The sequence below is a fragment of the Astatotilapia calliptera genome, chromosome 7 (genome assembly GCF_900246225.1).
Source record: "Astatotilapia calliptera chromosome 7, fAstCal1.2, whole genome shotgun sequence".
In the NCBI taxonomy this organism is placed as follows: domain Eukaryota; kingdom Metazoa; phylum Chordata; class Actinopteri; order Cichliformes; family Cichlidae; genus Astatotilapia; species Astatotilapia calliptera.
In genome coordinates this window covers 18,706,798-18,723,658 of record NC_039308.1, presented here as the reverse complement: position 1 = coordinate 18,723,658, position 16,861 = coordinate 18,706,798, and the positions used below count along the sequence as shown (strand labels likewise).

The 16,861-nt window shown below is 40.2% G+C and overlaps 1 protein-coding gene across 6 annotated transcripts in view; it reads left to right on the top strand.

The window, feature by feature from the left end:
- The first annotated feature begins 2,297 nt into the window (after positions 1-2,297).
- The window catches only part of nedd4l (NEDD4 like E3 ubiquitin protein ligase), a 41,441-nt gene continuing 26,877 nt past the window's right edge, over positions 2,298-16,861 (top strand). For 3 of the 6 annotated variants that reach the window (XM_026173583.1, XM_026173582.1, XM_026173581.1), the window contains exons 1-5: positions 2,298-2,670; positions 4,391-4,464; positions 8,397-8,478; positions 10,867-10,905; positions 11,609-11,662. In XM_026173583.1, the coding sequence (XP_026029368.1) occupies positions 2,626-2,670; positions 4,391-4,464; positions 8,397-8,478; positions 10,867-10,905; positions 11,609-11,662 (294 nt within the window). In that variant the 5' untranslated portion in view covers positions 2,298-2,625. Of the gene's footprint in view, positions 2,671-4,390; positions 4,465-8,396; positions 8,479-10,866; positions 10,906-11,608; positions 11,663-15,265; positions 16,604-16,861 lie in introns of those variants that run through there. The other 3 variants (XM_026173577.1, XM_026173579.1, XM_026173580.1) reach the window with 3 other exon arrangements.

Sequence of the window (16,861 nt, the reverse complement as noted above, 5' to 3'; positions counted from 1 at the left end):
TCGGAGTGTTACCAGAACAGATTTTTTTTTTTCCACAGCAGTTCACATAATAGAATAATCGTAATTTTAAGTTTAAGTTTAAGTTTATTCGGTCAACAACAACAGATTAACATTTTACATTTTACATAAAAGTACTCAATCAAACAGTAACCGAAAAAGGAATAGGCTGAAGCCTTGTGGCTTATAATTATCCTGTCCTTTACCCCCATAGGAATAATCAAATCCTTAACCAAGAAAATAAATAACATTGATAAATAAGTTATGTAACAATTTGAAAAGAAATCAATGATAAATCAAGAAATTAAATCAACACAAAATTATTCATCAAGCCAAATTTCTATAACCTTGTATGATACAAATTTTTAAATTCTTCCTGAAAAATGTCTTCAGTTCATCATTAAGTCCATTCCATAATTTCACTCCCAAAACTGACACAAATCTATACTTAACATTGGTTCTCCTTTAGGTATTTCAAACACATAAGACCCTCTCTATCATATTTTCCATCTCTTAGTTGAAACATACTTAAAATACGAATTGGAACATTCTTTTTCATCACTCGATATGTCATTTCTAAAGTTTTAGAATATATAATGTCTATGAATTTTAACATAGATGATCCTACAAAAAACTGGTTGGTGGACTCCCTATATCCAACTTTATTTATTATTCTCATGGCTCTTTTTTACAATTTAAAAATTGAATCCTAATATGTTTTGTATGTGTTCCCCCAAATTTCCGCACAATAAGTCATATAAGGCAAACAAAGGCAAGTATACAATAAATAAAGGCAGTTCTTATTCAAAGAGTCTCTTGTTTTATAAAGAATAGAAACAGGCTTGGATAATTTCCATTTCACATGTTCTTTGTGGGGCTTCCAACAAGGTTTATCATCAATAATTACTCCTAAACATTTTGTCTCATATACTCTTTCAATTTCAACATTATTTAAATTCAATTTTACTTTAATATTACTTTTACTACCTCCAAATAACAGAAATTTTGTTTTACTTTCATTCAATGATAGTTTATTAAATACAAACCATCTATTTAACTTCATGAGTTCTGTTTCCACTGTTTTCAGTAATTTCTTTATGTCCTTTCCAGAGCAAAATAAATTTGTATCATCAGCAAACATCACATATTTTAAAGTATCACTGGCTGTACAAATATCATTTATATAAAGTAACAATAACTTAGGTCCCAAAACAGATCCTTGCGGGACTCCACAAGTTACTTTTCTAAGTTTAGATTTCATGTTATTAATACTCACATATTGGAACCTATTATTCAAGTAACTATTTAACCAAAATTGTACATCACCTCTTAAACCATACCTTTCACACTTCTGTAAAAGTAAAGAATGCTCTATCATGTATATCAACCTATTCCAAACTGTTTTTCATCCACAGCCGTTGCAATATTTTCAATAGATTCCATCACAGCTAGAGATGTTGAACGATTTCTTCTGAACCCATACTGATGATCATTCAATAAATCATTTTTATCAATTAAAGAATCTAGTTTGTTTGCAAATAGTTTTTCAAGAATCTTCGAAAATTGAGGCAGTAAAGATACCGGTCTATAATTTGACACAATCTGTTTATCACCAGTTTTATATAATGGGATCACTTTGGCAATTTTCATTTTATCTGGAAAAATTCCAGTTTGAAATGATTTGTTGCAAATATATGTTAACGGTTGAAGGACAGTATAAAGAACTTCTTTAATTAGCGACATGTCAAGGTCGTCACAATCCATGGATTTTTTAGACTCCACCAACATACGTGATCGCACATGCAATAAAAGTTATAGTTGTAATTTTACGGTATACAATGAATATACAATACCTGACTCATCTATGAGCTGAGTTAACTCGATTTCCAAAAGTGACTCTCAGTTTTCGCCCATCCTGGACTCAATTAATTTCGTGATCCAGATCAGTACCTGCAGCGGACCAGACCTGCTGCTTGCTGTGACTGCAGCACGTGATTGGCTGCCTGTTACAAGCCCCGCCCACGTCACGATCCCCTTCGGGCTCTCCGTGACGTCAGTTAGGTGGAGATGGTGATATTATATGTGAAAACTATCTTACACATTCTGGCTATTTCAACAGTGAGACATAGTTCTACATAACACAAAAAGAGCGAGAAAAAAATTAAACGACCCACTTAATTTCGACGTCCTCTTCTTATTTAATTGGCCAGCCAGGCGCGTTAGGGAATTCAAGGCGCACTTTATTGGCTGAGTTTGACAGCAATCACGTGTTCTTGGCACACGATTGGCTGAGCTCTTAGGAGGAAGTCAAGTGTCACAACATTTCGGGAGGGATAAGCTCGGAGTTGACAAAAGCGGTTTGCCTCAGTCGAAACATTTCGCTACACTGTAATTTTTTTTTATTTTTTTCATTTCCAAGTTGGGTCCTGGACGGACCACGCGGGAAAGGATTACGTTATCCGGTTGAGAACCAACCACCCGCGGCGTGCCGAGGACTTGCTTTCACAGTGGACTTTACCTTCACAGCTCGGCACAGAGAGGAGAGTGGGACTTTATTGTTCAAGGCTAGCTAGCTAGCTTTGCAAAGCGGCTTGTTTTTGTGTGTATATAGCGTGGACCGCAGGCTATATGGCTGCGAATTACGAACCGATATATGGACTTTCAGAAGATGAGGTAAGCTTTAAACTCAACCGAGCCCATAAAAAGTATACTACAACCAGGAGTCTCTTCAAGAGGGGTGCAGCCAGAGATGGCCAGCGTTAGCCCGATAGGCAAGCTAACAACCCCTTACCCTGGATAACATTCCAGTGTAATGTTCGGCAGCTGTCAGTTCCTCCCTGTCTTCGTGTCCACTAGTTTTCTCAGCTCATTTTCAGTAGCACTTTCACCACTGTGCCTACAGTCGTGAACCCAAGCAGTCCAAGTTAGTCGAGCAGCCTCTGTTGGTTCGTTCCATCCTCGGTTTAATTCAATTTATGGGCGACTTGGAGCTTAACCGCTACCTCGCAATGCTCTGTTGAATCCCAGATGTGCAGAAGGGAAACCGACCGATTTCTCGGGTGCGATGGCTCGATCCCGGTACAAGCTCGACCGCTGTGTCAGATTTAAAAACTACCTCTTGTTTGTAATCGTGGCTGCCTGATAAGTGAGGTGATCTTGGATGTAGACGACTGAGTTGCCATGGCATTCAGATTTACATAAAGCATGTAGCCATTAATTATGAAATAATTCAAGCGTTATTGTTTTTTGTTTTTGTTTTTAATACTGCAGCATCATAGTCACGAGTCAAACATTGGGCATCTATGTATATCTCCAAACATTTTTTTTAAAATAGGGGAGCTGTTATATGTGAGATCGGAGCAGTGTACTCTCAAATGGCAAGCAGTGTGGAATTTTTTTTTTTTTTTGGATAATCCTGGTGGACAGCTAAAAATATATCTTTAATGGTTTCTCAAAGGGGAAATAGGGGTGTGACTCTTGATTGTTGAATTTGCACTCTGGCTGCATTTGACTCATCTGTCAGTCTGACCAGGAAGGATGTAAGAGGGTTCAGCTTCAGCAATTCACTGAATCTGTGTTACGTAGATGCACTTTGAACCCTGTGACGTTAGTTTCTCTAACATCTATGTAGGGATTGGCCGATTTAGCTCCCGATTATCAATATTGGTTATATTAGCCACTGGTAATTTGTTCTGTCACTTCAAGTTTTTAGTATGTTATGTGACTTAAATGTTTCAGCGACAGCAAAGAGGAAACAAATACCAACAGCACCACCAAAATCATTATATCTGGGGGAAGGATCTTTATTGGCTAGAAAATATTTTTAACATCGGGTTTGAAATGTTGGCGTAGAATTTAGGTGCCTTCTTATGTTAACATTGTATTTATTATAATTTTTTTTAGTAATCATGATAGCTCTGGGGTACCCTGCTGACATGAGGCTTGTCTGTAAAAACTTCCCTCACACACACTAAACAGATGGGGATAGTATTCATTGATGATTATACCATGAAACAAAGCATTTACTGTGATCATGAGGTAAACATTCAGTAAGGCACCCCACTCCCCTTTTCTTCTCACTTTGTCATCTGGTGTTATGCTAACATCATTAACTATGTCAGAGACTTCCCCAGTAAATTAATTGCCGCTGCAGTGACTTGGAGAAAAGTGTAGTCACAGCCTGGCATGAGGTGGTTTAGCATATTAAGTGTCTACATATTTTCGGATACTGCGTTTGAGTTTTGGTGCCAAGTTACAAACGGCCATTTATTTATAGGTGAGCTTTATTGATTTAAAAGGCAGCTCATTGCAGCTGGCTGCTTGAAATATCTTAGATGACTTAACTTAGCTGATTAAATGTTTTGACCCATCATCTCTTTCCCTCTGTCTGCAGCATGAAACACGAGTGTTACGGGTTAAGGTCATTGCAGGAATTGATCTGGCGAAGAAAGACATCCTTGGAGCCAGGTGCGTATCATGGAATTTCTGAGAAAACGTCAGAAGATACTGTTTTTGTGTTAATAATAGAAGTGTTAGGTTGCTTTCCTGCTGTCATTGTGAAGGTCTGGTGAGTGGACTTGGGCTTCTTTCTTTCTGGTGCTCTACATGTTCTCTTCCTTCACAAAACTAGGTCTTTTGAGGCCTTCAACATTGCATACACATCATCACAGTTTAGATGGGTCATGCCAAACATGTCAGCTACTTCACTCACTAATAATGATTCGCCATGGATCATTACATGAAGAAATCCATGCTTAAGGAAAACTAGACAGACCTTAGTTGTAGTATTGTGTTTAGCATCCCAACTCTTTGGGGTTCTCCTTCTAGCCAGTCGTTTTTAACCTTGAGCAGCACAGTGTTATGCACAGTTCCTACATTCCTTCTAGTTACAGACCTTGCACCTCAAGTGTTAATCAATGATTTCCATCCTGCCTCTCCTATCCTACTCATAACCCACCTCTGTTACCCTTCTTCCAGATAAAAGAGCTTGACTAATTCTTATACATGCCACATACCTTCCCACATGTGGGAACACAGTGTGGTTAAACTTTTGATGATCTCTGAAGCGTTATGTCCATCAATATCTCCCTCCCATGTGTGAGTCTGTGAAGTGCAACAGACTGTTAATACAGTTTTTACATGATGTTACATAATAACTTTAGTTATTGTAATTTTATTTTTGTTAAGCAGTGTAACTTCTGCTCCTTGAATTTTAATTACCCACAGCTTTGCTTTTGCTCTTGCTCTAATAATATGCTGAATGACTCGCTGTCACTTCTATCAACACCACCTCTGCCATCCTGCTGGCTGTTGTTGTATTTTTCCATGTGCCAATCAGAGACTTTCTTCTTAATTTGAAACTAGCTTTCTAGTGTCAAACTAAACATGGAATATTTATTATGCTGAAGCGCAAACTTCCATTAGAAATAGCAATGACCAGTAAGTCACTTAAATGGCACAGCACTTCAGCTGAAGAGATCTAAATCTTAACATGTGACAGCTTTTTGCTGTTATAGGTCTTTTAGCTACATGTTATTGAATGCCTGAGTAGGTTTGCAAATGTGATTGCAATGCAAAACATGTAGCAAGACTTCACAGGACAGACTCACTGAAGATTGCTTATCATCATTCTTTAAAGTAACATGTTGCATGAGGCTGTAAAGAAATATTTAACTATATTAAACTGTATATCTGTCTGAAATCACCACAGGAGCACTGGAAGCCTCTTCTGAATTTGAGCTCTGTGCCTACTGTTGATCACAGTAATGTATCTGAACTGTAAGAATGCAGACATTGTTTGAGGAAGAGCTTGGCATGTGTAGCACTGTGTGAGTGCTACTCGCATGCCAGAGTGCATGTGTTAGCATCCTGATGCCCTGCTGGCAGGACAGCTCAGCCTGGCTCAGGAGAAAGCTGAACTGTAATGCAGTGCACTGAATGAGGTCTTGATGTGTGGCTAGCTACCACAGGAGACAGTGCTGACTTGGCAGTCTGTCACCTCATAAGATGCTCAAACAGTTCCAGCCTGTTCTTTTCTTCTTTTTGCTCCAAATGTGTTCCTGTCGGTGCTCCTTTGTGGCTCGTGTGTTACATTCTGTTGTTTCAGATTAAATGAAACACTCTGAGGTTTTGTTTTCACCGTTTTTGTGCGGCGATGAGAGAAACTCAAGGAAGTAACTTCAAAGAACAAGTGTACGGGGCTATGCTTTGATTCCGGCTGCTTTTGGTATCTTTAATCTTGTGTTGACCACAAGTAGCCTTTCTCCCACCCTTAGAAGGATTTTTGCTCATAGAAGGAAGGAGACAAGAAGTCTCCGTGCAGCTGGGATACAGTGGTCTCATTGTTTTTGTTTAATCGCAACATATCATAGAACCACACAAACACACAATTAGAAGCTGTGGGGTTCCTGAAGAGGTTAACTAGCAGCACCTGTTTTGCCTAGGGTATGTTTGCAACTCCTTCAATATCCGTCTGTCTGCCCGTCTAATTTCGTTCTTATTCTTTTGTTTTATCTCAACTGCTTCCTTCAAATGAAAGTAAGACTGCACTGTAGCTGCGAAATTGAATTGCTGATTAGGTCAGTCCTAATGCTATGGTTACTGATTATGTCTGAATAGATTTAAAACCCATTCTCTAATATTTTGATATTTAAAAAGTGTTTAAAATCCTGTATTTAACCTTATACTAAGCAGTTCTTGCTAAGCAGCCACAATTGTAGCTCCTGAGACCACAAGAGGTTATTACAGGATGCTGTGGCAGTAAATTCTGTGAAGGGTGCTGAAATGTGCCATGTGGGTCGTGCCAGAAACCCCAAATCATCATCTCGACACAAAACGGCAATCGCACCATTCACCTGTGTCAACTCAGCATACTGCTAATTTGACCAAAGACACCTGAAGCCGAAGCAGTCGCGTTCTTGACTGCAGTGGTTTGAAGAGTAAGTAGCAGGGGAAGGGTTATTGTAGTAGTAGTAGGCAGTTATTGAGTTGCCTAAATTGCCCTACTAACATTATCTTCCACATCATCTTTATATACCACAGATAACAGTGTCTGGTGGTGGCTAACACGTATATTAGCTGTGTTGATACCACTTAATTTCAGTTCTTTTCATCATGTTGGGTAACAGCTAAGGTGTGTGAATATATTTTAATGATTTAAAGTCTGGACTTGGCTCTCTTGATTGGAATCCAGGTTACATATTGATGAGATATCAAGTTGGCAAGTCACCACTCATTTGTAATGCAGGTAATATGCATCTGTTAATAAGTTACAGTTGCTTTTATAAATTGTGGACTGTGAGGTACCAATTAAAGTGTATTACATTTGCTTTCACTGAATAAATCTCTAATGTCAATATAGTCATCTCTCTTCTAACACTACTAGAGAAACTAATTTGAACCTGCAAATCCAGAAAAGTGTAATTCACACCAAACTGTCTCTGCAGCACAAATATCTTATTACATTAGGTTGAGCAAAGGAAAAACAAAGTCTGTGCAGAAACCCTGCTGTTGCTTAGCTTCTTTCTTGCTTTACTCTTTGTTTTTCTTTTTCTTTTTTTTAACCTCCAAACTCTAGCTTTCAGTAAACCTAGTTGATTAACTTGATCAATAAAAAGTTGTTAACACAGAGGATGCTTTAAGATATCCTATTTAGATATACAAATGCACAAATAAAAGCATCGTCTGTGTTAATTGCGTTGTAATTTTAACGTGAAAGTTTCATGTAGGACTATGTAACTTTGCAAAGTCACCCCCTCCACATGTACACAGACCTTTTAAATAGTCAGTTCTCCCAGGGAAGGGTTTTGCAAAGTGTGACACGGTACCAGGTGTTGCCTGCTGTGACTAACATCAGGTTAATTGGTCTTCGCAGTGAACAGTAGATCGCTGCTCAGACCAGAGCTCACTGGAGATTTCTACCCTGTCAGCACCTTCAAATAAGCCACGTGGGGAGTTTTAAATAGCACAGTCACACATGGTCTGCTTATTGTTTGTACTTCTCTCCTCAAAACGTTTAGCTGTTTCTATTTTTAGCAGTCTTTACCAATAAGACAGGATTTTTATTTCTCAGGATACTCAAATGGAAGGAGTGTCTAACTAAGGCGCACCAATTGCAATTTTCTTTTTCTTCTAAGTGTGAACTGTCTACACTGGAACTATAACTGATTGCATTGAGAAAAAAAAACTTAATTTGTTTGTATATGCTAATATGTAATTTGCTTTAGTCTTTTATCACTTTGGAAATCATTGTTTTGATATGGAAATTAAATGTAATATGAAATGTATGTATCCTATTTATTATAGATGTGTGCTGTTTTTGGTAAATATGTATTGCTGGGAGCAGATGGTTTGAATTTGGATATGCTTCCGACTTTTTTTTTTCTGCTTTGGTTTTGCAGTGATCCTTATGTCAAGCTTTCCCTCTATGTTGCTGATGAAACTAGAGAGCTTGCCCTAGTCCAAACAAAAACGATTAAAAAGGTAAGTCCATAAGTAAACAGTGACTTTGAAGCATTGAACTATAGCATGTTTAGTCTGATGTTTGTTGTCTTAGAGGTCCTGTTTATGTCTTGGATGACGCAGTCACAAGTGGACAGCTACTCTGCAAATAAACATGGAGCCTACAGAAGTTTTGCAAACCTGCTTAATTATTCAGGGTCTCAAATTAAAGTCTAATTAATCTTGACTCAAAACAGTGTGCTGCTCTATGTTCATTTTACAGCCGGTCTCACCAGCAGGGCACCTGTTGCTAATGGGAGAACTATTATAAATGGCAGAAGCTAACGGGAAATGGGCAGTAGTTTGGAGATATTTCATGCTATCACACTAATGTGCTGGTGAGATTTCTTATCGTGTACATTTACAGTTGTAAACAGAGTTGTTGGGAATAAGTCTGTTAGCCAGTACTAGTGCAGGAGGACGTTGTGTTTCTCCACTGGTAGGAAGAACACTGATTGTGTAGGCGTTCTTTAAATGTGGCTCCAGATAAATTTATGTACACACTGCTAAAACAAGCGAATGGCATTGTGTAGCCCACGGCATATCTGAATATGGTGTGAGCAGTTAAATCTGCGTGTGCATTCCTACACCTGTACTTGGAGGTTTCTCCTTGTGATTGGATCACCCAAGATGCATGTTAATTCCAGGTGAGAACAGAGCCGTAGCTTTATTCCTTAGTCACACACACTCAGTCACCAATGGCAGCAGACTGCTATGCAAGAAGTAATCTGGAGTTCATTGTACTGCCTGATGGTGCTTTGGCACATGGAGGGATCGAATGGCCAGCCCCTATATTAGTGGAGAGCTCGCTCGACCACCTGAGCCTTGAAAGCCCAATGACCTCTAATGAACCTACTTGTATTGCTTGGCTAGCTTGGCCACTCCTGCCAAACTAATCTACTTCCACACCTGCACTTTAGATGGGCCTTTTCAGCCACTTAAATGTGCACTTATTGAGTCCCTTTTAAAGTCACAGGTGTGGGATCACAGATCATCTTAATACCAACACACACTCCCTACCCCCACACCTACCAATCAAGGCAAAGCTCCAGAAAGGCACAAAAAGGTGGTGCTTCCTTTATCTGTTCAGGACAGGGAGACACTGGTCGAGCTCTTCCCCCGTGGCCTCTTTTTGAGGAGGAAATCTCTTCACAGCAGGGGGAGCTATTACTTGCCATTATTGTAAACCCAGGACAGGAGACGTTTCCAATTCAAAGGAAGCTGTAATTTGAGTGGAAGTGCATATTGATTTCCAGGATTTTTGAATTTTCTGAGCTGCATGGTTTAAATTTGATCTGAAATGTATTGGGTTCTGGTGCACTCCATTTTATTCTTTTCTGAGGCTGTACTTTATAATGTGCAGGGGTTAAACTTTAAAGCATAGCTTGACTCAGTTTCTTACTTCCTGGTAGTAAAGTTGGTTATAAGAAGCTGCCAACGAAAGCCTGTGTTGGAGTCAAGCAGCTCAGGCCTACATGCAGCCAAACATATGCTGCCAGTGGCCATGGTTTTCTTTATAGGATATAAATAGCTGACAATAGTACTGCTATGTGGAGCAGAAAAAGAAGCAGTGGTGCTTCGCTCTTCTGTGGGCTTCATGTGTCTTTAAGTGGGACACCTTTGATGGCATCTTTGTTGTTGAAGCTAAGAGTTTGGCTTGTGGCAAGATGACATGAAAAAAATGGGATATGACAAAGAAATAAAAAGCCAATCTGAGGCAAACATCAGTATCTAGATGATGCCCTGAGCACAGAAGAGCTGAGGTTAGGCTGTTCTGGATGTTTTTGTTTTTGTTTTTGCCTTGTGAGCTGCAGATTTCATTAATATTGTTCATCCAAGTACAGCGAGTTAATTTGTAATTGTGGTATCTCAGTAGTTTTAGTACAGATGTTATTTTATCGCTGCTGTAAAACATTTAATGTTTATTATTCAGTGTAACTTGTGAAATTCAGGTTTCATTGACATTTGAGTGTTTAAGTCATTTGAGTCACCAAAGGAATTTTAATGAGAACTGTCACTTAGTTCCCAGTCTAATAAAAACATCAAATGTGTGAGGCAGAAGGAGAGTGGATTGGAGGGGGGTGTAACTGCTGAGCTGATGCATCCAGAAAGTGGGTGAAAATCCTCACGCCTGTTAATCTGAAGGCTTATTCTTATCACAGGAGCAAGTTTGCTACAAACCTCCTCTAACAATATAAGAGAGGATCATTGGCATGCCAGATAGAGCCTAATTTTGCACGTGGCCTCTCTTCTCTCACTCTGAGTGGGATGCTTTTCATACATCTGTTCTCTTTTCTGTGTAAACTAATGATGCTGTTTATTGTGTTTTAATGCAGTTATTCATTGTGGCTTCTGTACACTGTGTTTCAGACCCTCAACCCAAAATGGAACGAAGAATTCTACTTTAGAGTGAGTTCAGATTTTGAAATGCTTTCGTGAATGATGATTATTATTTTTATTTATTTTTGCTTTGACGGTCTGTTATTGCTCTACTTTGGAGCAGGAGTTGTATAGCTGTGAATCTTTGGTTGCAGTTTAACATGGCGATGAAACCCACGTCTTCCACCCCTGTAATCAAACAGGACGTTATAAGTATAGTGACATGATAACTCTAGACTGAGGGTGTTTAGTTCAGTTCAGTTTGTTAGGTGGTGTTGATAGGCATCTATAATTCAAGTTTTTTTAAATCAATAACATTTTGTGAAATTAAAACGATAGAATAGTTTATAAGATTTCATGGGTGAATAAATGATACAAATTGGTCATTTCCTGTTGTTAGGTAGTTAAGTTGCATAATGATGTCATAATGTGCAATATGGATAACAGCCTTTTAAGAGTATAAGCTGTACCTTTGTGTCAACTTTGATTGCTCAACTCCTGATAGTGTAGGAATTGTTTGCAAGGAAACAGATTTTGTGTATTATAGTAAAATGAGTACAGCTTAGGCTTCTGTTTCGATAATTAGACAGCTGACTGCCTTCTAAGACTCTGCACAGTTTTAAATGATTACAAAACAAAAAGCAAGCAGCCAGTTACCCGCAAATGCACATACACTTTGACATAAACAGCAAGCAACGTCTCTAACATCTTCCTTATTTTGTTGCTCCCACAGGTGTGTCCACAGAATCATAGGCTACTCTTTGAGGTGTTCGATGAAAACAGATTGGTAAGATTTCCACTTTTGTAGATTTATTTAGTTGTCTCGTGTCGTTTAATCTGCTTCGTGCAATCTGTTCTCCTTGGAAATATTTGCACAATATATTGTCTTTCATTTAATGTCCTATGGTGATAATTTGCTTTCCAGTAGCACTTTATTTTGTTCTCTAGTCTCAGTTACGCCAATAAAACATAATGACTGTAAAACTGATATTGCTAAATTTGTCTCAACCAGTTCTGCTTTCATTATACCGCAGAGATTTTCAATAACTTAGAAGACGTTTTATTGACTTTGTCTGCCCTCCCTCGTGTGTTAACAGTTTTCGAGATGTGAACCATTTTCCCAGTTTAACATGACATGATTTCAGCTTTAGGCTTTGTAGATTATAAACAGCGTACAGTTTGTTTGACTGCTAGTTTCGGTACTCTGCTTTCAGACTGTAATCCACTAACAGCTCCTACATTCCTCTTATGTCAAATTTCTCAGATTTCCCCCACAGACGAGAACACTGGTTTCCTTGACTTGTGAAATTAAAACCCCTTTTAGGCCCTCAGTTGCCTTGACAACTAAATTAAATGTCTGCACATTGTCAATTCTTGCAGTGAGTAAAACCATCACAAATAGGTCTTGTAATCAATTTACTAATTCACTCTTGGCTCTAAACGTCACCTTGGTTGGAGTATCTTCAGAGAAGGCGTGCATAAGAGAAGTGGTTGCTGACACTGTGGAGTCATTGTTCTGTAGAATAAGCAAAAGGCTCTGCTAGCAGTGTTATTTGTTTCCTATGTCTTCTCAGTAACTCTGGGTCCTGGGTTTGATGTTGTATAAAACAAACAGCGGATGCAGCCCAACATAGTTTTGGTGATCTTGGCTGGATAAGGCACATTCTGTCGGGGCCTCTCAGATTCAGGGCTGTTGCTGAGGACCATCGTGGGAGGTTAAAACATTTGGGATTTGTTTGGGGAGTGTCTTTTTGTAACAACACGATCTCTAGTTTTATTTCTAGGTGAACCATATAAAGACATGACTATTTCATTGATCTAAGCATGTAACACATGTCTAACTTGCTCATTTGCACTCCGTCCCTTCTAAAAAGTGCAGCTCTAATTTTCCTTCAGTACAGTGAACACTTTCTGTATAAGAGGATGAGACGAGAGCACAGCACAGGCAGCCTCAAGCATGGTCCTCTCCTTATATGTCCGAAGAGGTGCTTTTTGTCTTTCTCTTGGTGCGTGCCAAGGCAGCTCCCCCACCACTGGTCAGCATTTCGTTTTGTACTGGAGCATAGTACAAATATAAGAGAACTATGTATGACACTGATGGTTGAATTTGAAGAAGCGGCTGAATAGACCTACAGCACAGTGCAGTTTGAAGCAGGCATGTTATGTCATTTGGCAAGCTGGGCTCGCTGCCATTGGACCACACATTGGCATTTTGTTTCTTTTATACAGAACATTCCCCATAACATTTCTCACACAGACACACATTTATTGACTGTGCCTAACACTGCAGGCAGTGTGTCATCACTAAGTGTAACTGGCTGCCAAGCCGTGAGTCTTCCTGTATTACAGTGTCTTTCTTTTGGCTTCTTTGTCCAGTCAGTATTGTTTCTTGATGCCCTCTTGTCCACAATGCAGACCTTTGATATTTATTTCTTTTTTTCATTCGTTTGAAATACTACAGGCTGCTGGTTGCAACTTGTTTTTTGAAAAAGATAAGGTGGCGCACTGTGGTCTAAGCCATAGGTTGAACCAGTCCAAGCGGTTGAAACAAGGCAGTTACTTTTCAAGCGTGTAGCTCTGAAATGGCAAGTTGTGATAGGGGCTTTGTCAGTTCTGTGCACGGAGGCGGATGACTCCCCCACTAACTCTGGCTTTAGGGCAAAGTAGTCGAACTCCCACTTTTTCACATGATGATGCTGTGGTGAATCAAATTGTAGGAGCTTTTTTACATTAATGTACAGTATGTTGCAAACAAAGCGTCTTTTTCTGTGTTGTAACTTGGAGTTAGGCATTAGAATTTGTGCATGATTTCATTCAGCATTACAGGCTAGGATCACAGCCAAGTTGTGTCTCGGACTGCTTTTGGATGCAAAAGGAATGACCTATAAAAGCAGCGTCAAATGTTTGGCTGTGTATGGCAGGCATTGCATGTTTATTCTGTTTCAAGTAGACATGCCTTTTCCGAGTGAGGACCATGCTGTTCTGTGATCTGTCAGATACTCTGCTCTTTACTCTCAATCTCACTTTTTTTTTCTTGATCCATTTTTAGCACCAACTTCCTTATGCTTCTTTTTTTCTGTTTCCAAGCTGCAAGACATTACAGGATAAATTATATGCTCCAGACTTGGTGTTGAATTTTTGACATGATTGGCACCAAATGGCAATTGGTGATCAATTAACAAGTAACCTTGCTGTGAATCTAGAATCTAGAAGTTATTGATGCTTTCCTTTTCCCTTCCATTTCTTTCTGCTCCTTCAGTTCACAGCATGTCTTTTCCAGAACAGGCTGATTGCAGGCAGCACTGAATGATTGGAACCGTTCAATGCCGAAGGAGTTGAGTGGGAGCAAATAAACAGCTGACTGGCATTGCCAACATTGCTGCACTCTTTTTCGTAATAATGCTCTAATTTTATCCAGCTTTCCCATTTTGATCACATTGCTGAACTTTCACCCCTCCCTAAAAATCCAAAGCTGCTCGCCATTTAGTTCAGTTTGATCCAAAAAGAGTGTTTAGTCAACGATAGACGAACGTTTCTGTAGGTGAGCATGCAGTAGTTCAGCCATTTGTCACTCTAGTTAAGTTTCTATTAACTTATTTTTACATTCAAAGAAATCCACAGTCAAAAGACGAAATGACTTGTATTTAAGATGAATACGTTGGGAACTTCTTTTGTTAAATAATATAAGCCACAATATTGAAAAAGGAATGAGTTACGATTTAATTTAACAGGTGTACTCTTGGTGAGTGGTGTTTTGATATTTGAGTGCTACTCTGGGGAAACTGAGCTACTCTTACTGAGATATCAATTTTAGCAAATTAAATCAAATTCCAGATGATGTTTAAATTATGAAGAAAATAGTTTAAAAACTCATGAAGCCAGATGAAAGGACATTAATGAGATGTGGAGGCAGGGGAATTGGCGGGGTTAGAAAAAGTTCATGTTAATAGAGCGGAGGATGGATAGGAGTAAGCAAGCAGGATGTAGGTGGGGTCGTTGGGGGGGGGGTCATTTGCTACGTGAGGGCAGTATGGGGTCGTAACAGGAGATGGCAGGGCCATTTGTAGTCACGTGACTGCCAGGCAATCCACTGTCACCTCGGAAACCAGGAGTGCCGGCCACTCATATCCAATCATGTCGGGAATGCTGGCTGTCACTTGGCTCAGGCTATTTCTGCCGTCTGTCGCTAGTGCTTGATGGTGCTAAGAGACTGGTATACAGGGATCCTCCTCCTTTTTTCTTTTTTTTTTTCTTTTTTTTTTTTTTTTTTTTTTTTTTTTTTAAAAACACCACCCCACCCCCCCACCCTCCTCCTCGTAGCCATCAGCCCTCACTCTCCCTCTCCTTTGAGTGCGTTGTGTAAAGTTGTCAGCTGTTTTGCAGTGGCTGTTTTGCTTTTGTGGTGTGAGTACTTCTTTTCTCAGTTCAGCTTGGTGTGGGAAGGAAAGTTGCGGAAGAGGCTGGGAGAGGGGAGGGGGGAATGGAAGAAAAGAGGATCAGTTGTCTAGCCAAAGGAGAAGTGGGCAACAGTTAGGATACTGAGGCAAGAGCCAGAGGAGAGAACCAGCAGCCACTCAGTAAGAAAGTGAGAGGCAACGGGAGATTTGGACGTGGGGTGAAAATGGCACAGCGTCTGCGTTTGTACTTTGGCTCAGGACACAGTAACACAGCCCCGGACATACTGGAAGGAGACTTTGAGGTGCAGCAGCGAGACGACGATAGGGTCACGGCACACCTCGTGCAGCCACGTCCAGCATCGAGGCCTTCCCAGGACTCTGCTACGGAGCACGTCCCGTCGGCGGCTTTTGGTTTCCACTCTGAGCCTTCGCTTAAACGCAGCTCCTCCATGTTCATACCCCAGCTTGCCGCCTACACTGAGCCACGTCCTACTAGGAGCTCATCCATGCACATCTCCCTTCAGCGCTCCAATGGATCCAGTAATGGAGATTCCAGTGGTCATGCTGATGATGTCCCACCACCCTGTTATACTCCTCCAGGACCTGCGCCTGCCTATACCGAACCACAGAGTCAAGCTAACTTTCCGCGGCAGTCCCCTCCTCCATACTACAGCCCTGATTCTTTAAGTGTGCAATCTTCTCTGGCGGAGCCAAACCTTCCCAAGCGCAGGGTCTTTAGTATTGGTTCCAGCAGTCATTGTACGTATAACAGACGCCAGCCTGGCATCAGTGTTGGTGCCATCTACATCCAGAGGAATTCTCCTGACGGCTCTGATGTCCAGCATTTCAGAATCCTTCCCTATGGCGGTACCGGCTGGTCTGTCCAGCAGCAAAGCCTGGACCAGTCCTCTGGTGTTAATGGCACAAAGCAGAGGCTAGTGTTTCAGCTCCAGCAAAATCAGAGCCAGGATCAGAAGCAGGGCAGACAACCGGATGATCCATCACAAGAACAATGCACAGATGCTGGACCCAACAGCTCAAGAGGTTGCCATAGGGTGCGCTACCCTAGAATTCGATTACATAGAAGCTCGTCTCATCAGAGGCTGCTGGTGGAAAATAATAATCAGAAAAGTGGTGCAGACAGTCAGACTATAGACGAGAATGAAACAGATGTGGAAACAGAAGCAAGAAACAGACCTGATGGTTGTACTTTAAACTTTAGTGGGGAAAATCCCAGAAGGCAGCCACATTTGAAGATATATTTTACCCCGGGTGGCGGTGGAAATCAGGATGTGAGCTTTGGCAATGAAGCAACGACAAGTAATTCCAAGGTAAAGAGTGTGGAAAAGTTTAGTAGAAGCATACTCTGCCTCTGAAATGTTTGGTGAAAAATTGTTGAATTACAAAAGCGTTATGTAACATTTATAGACTTGTTCTAATGTTCCTAGAGAAACTGATATTAGAATGAATAGTAAACAAATCCAAAAATAGTGGGTGGCATGTGACATTTAGTTTAATATGACTTGGCTTGTTCCTCTTGTAGCCAAAAGGGTGAGGTCCAGCACTGTCATGGACATAACAAATGAAAA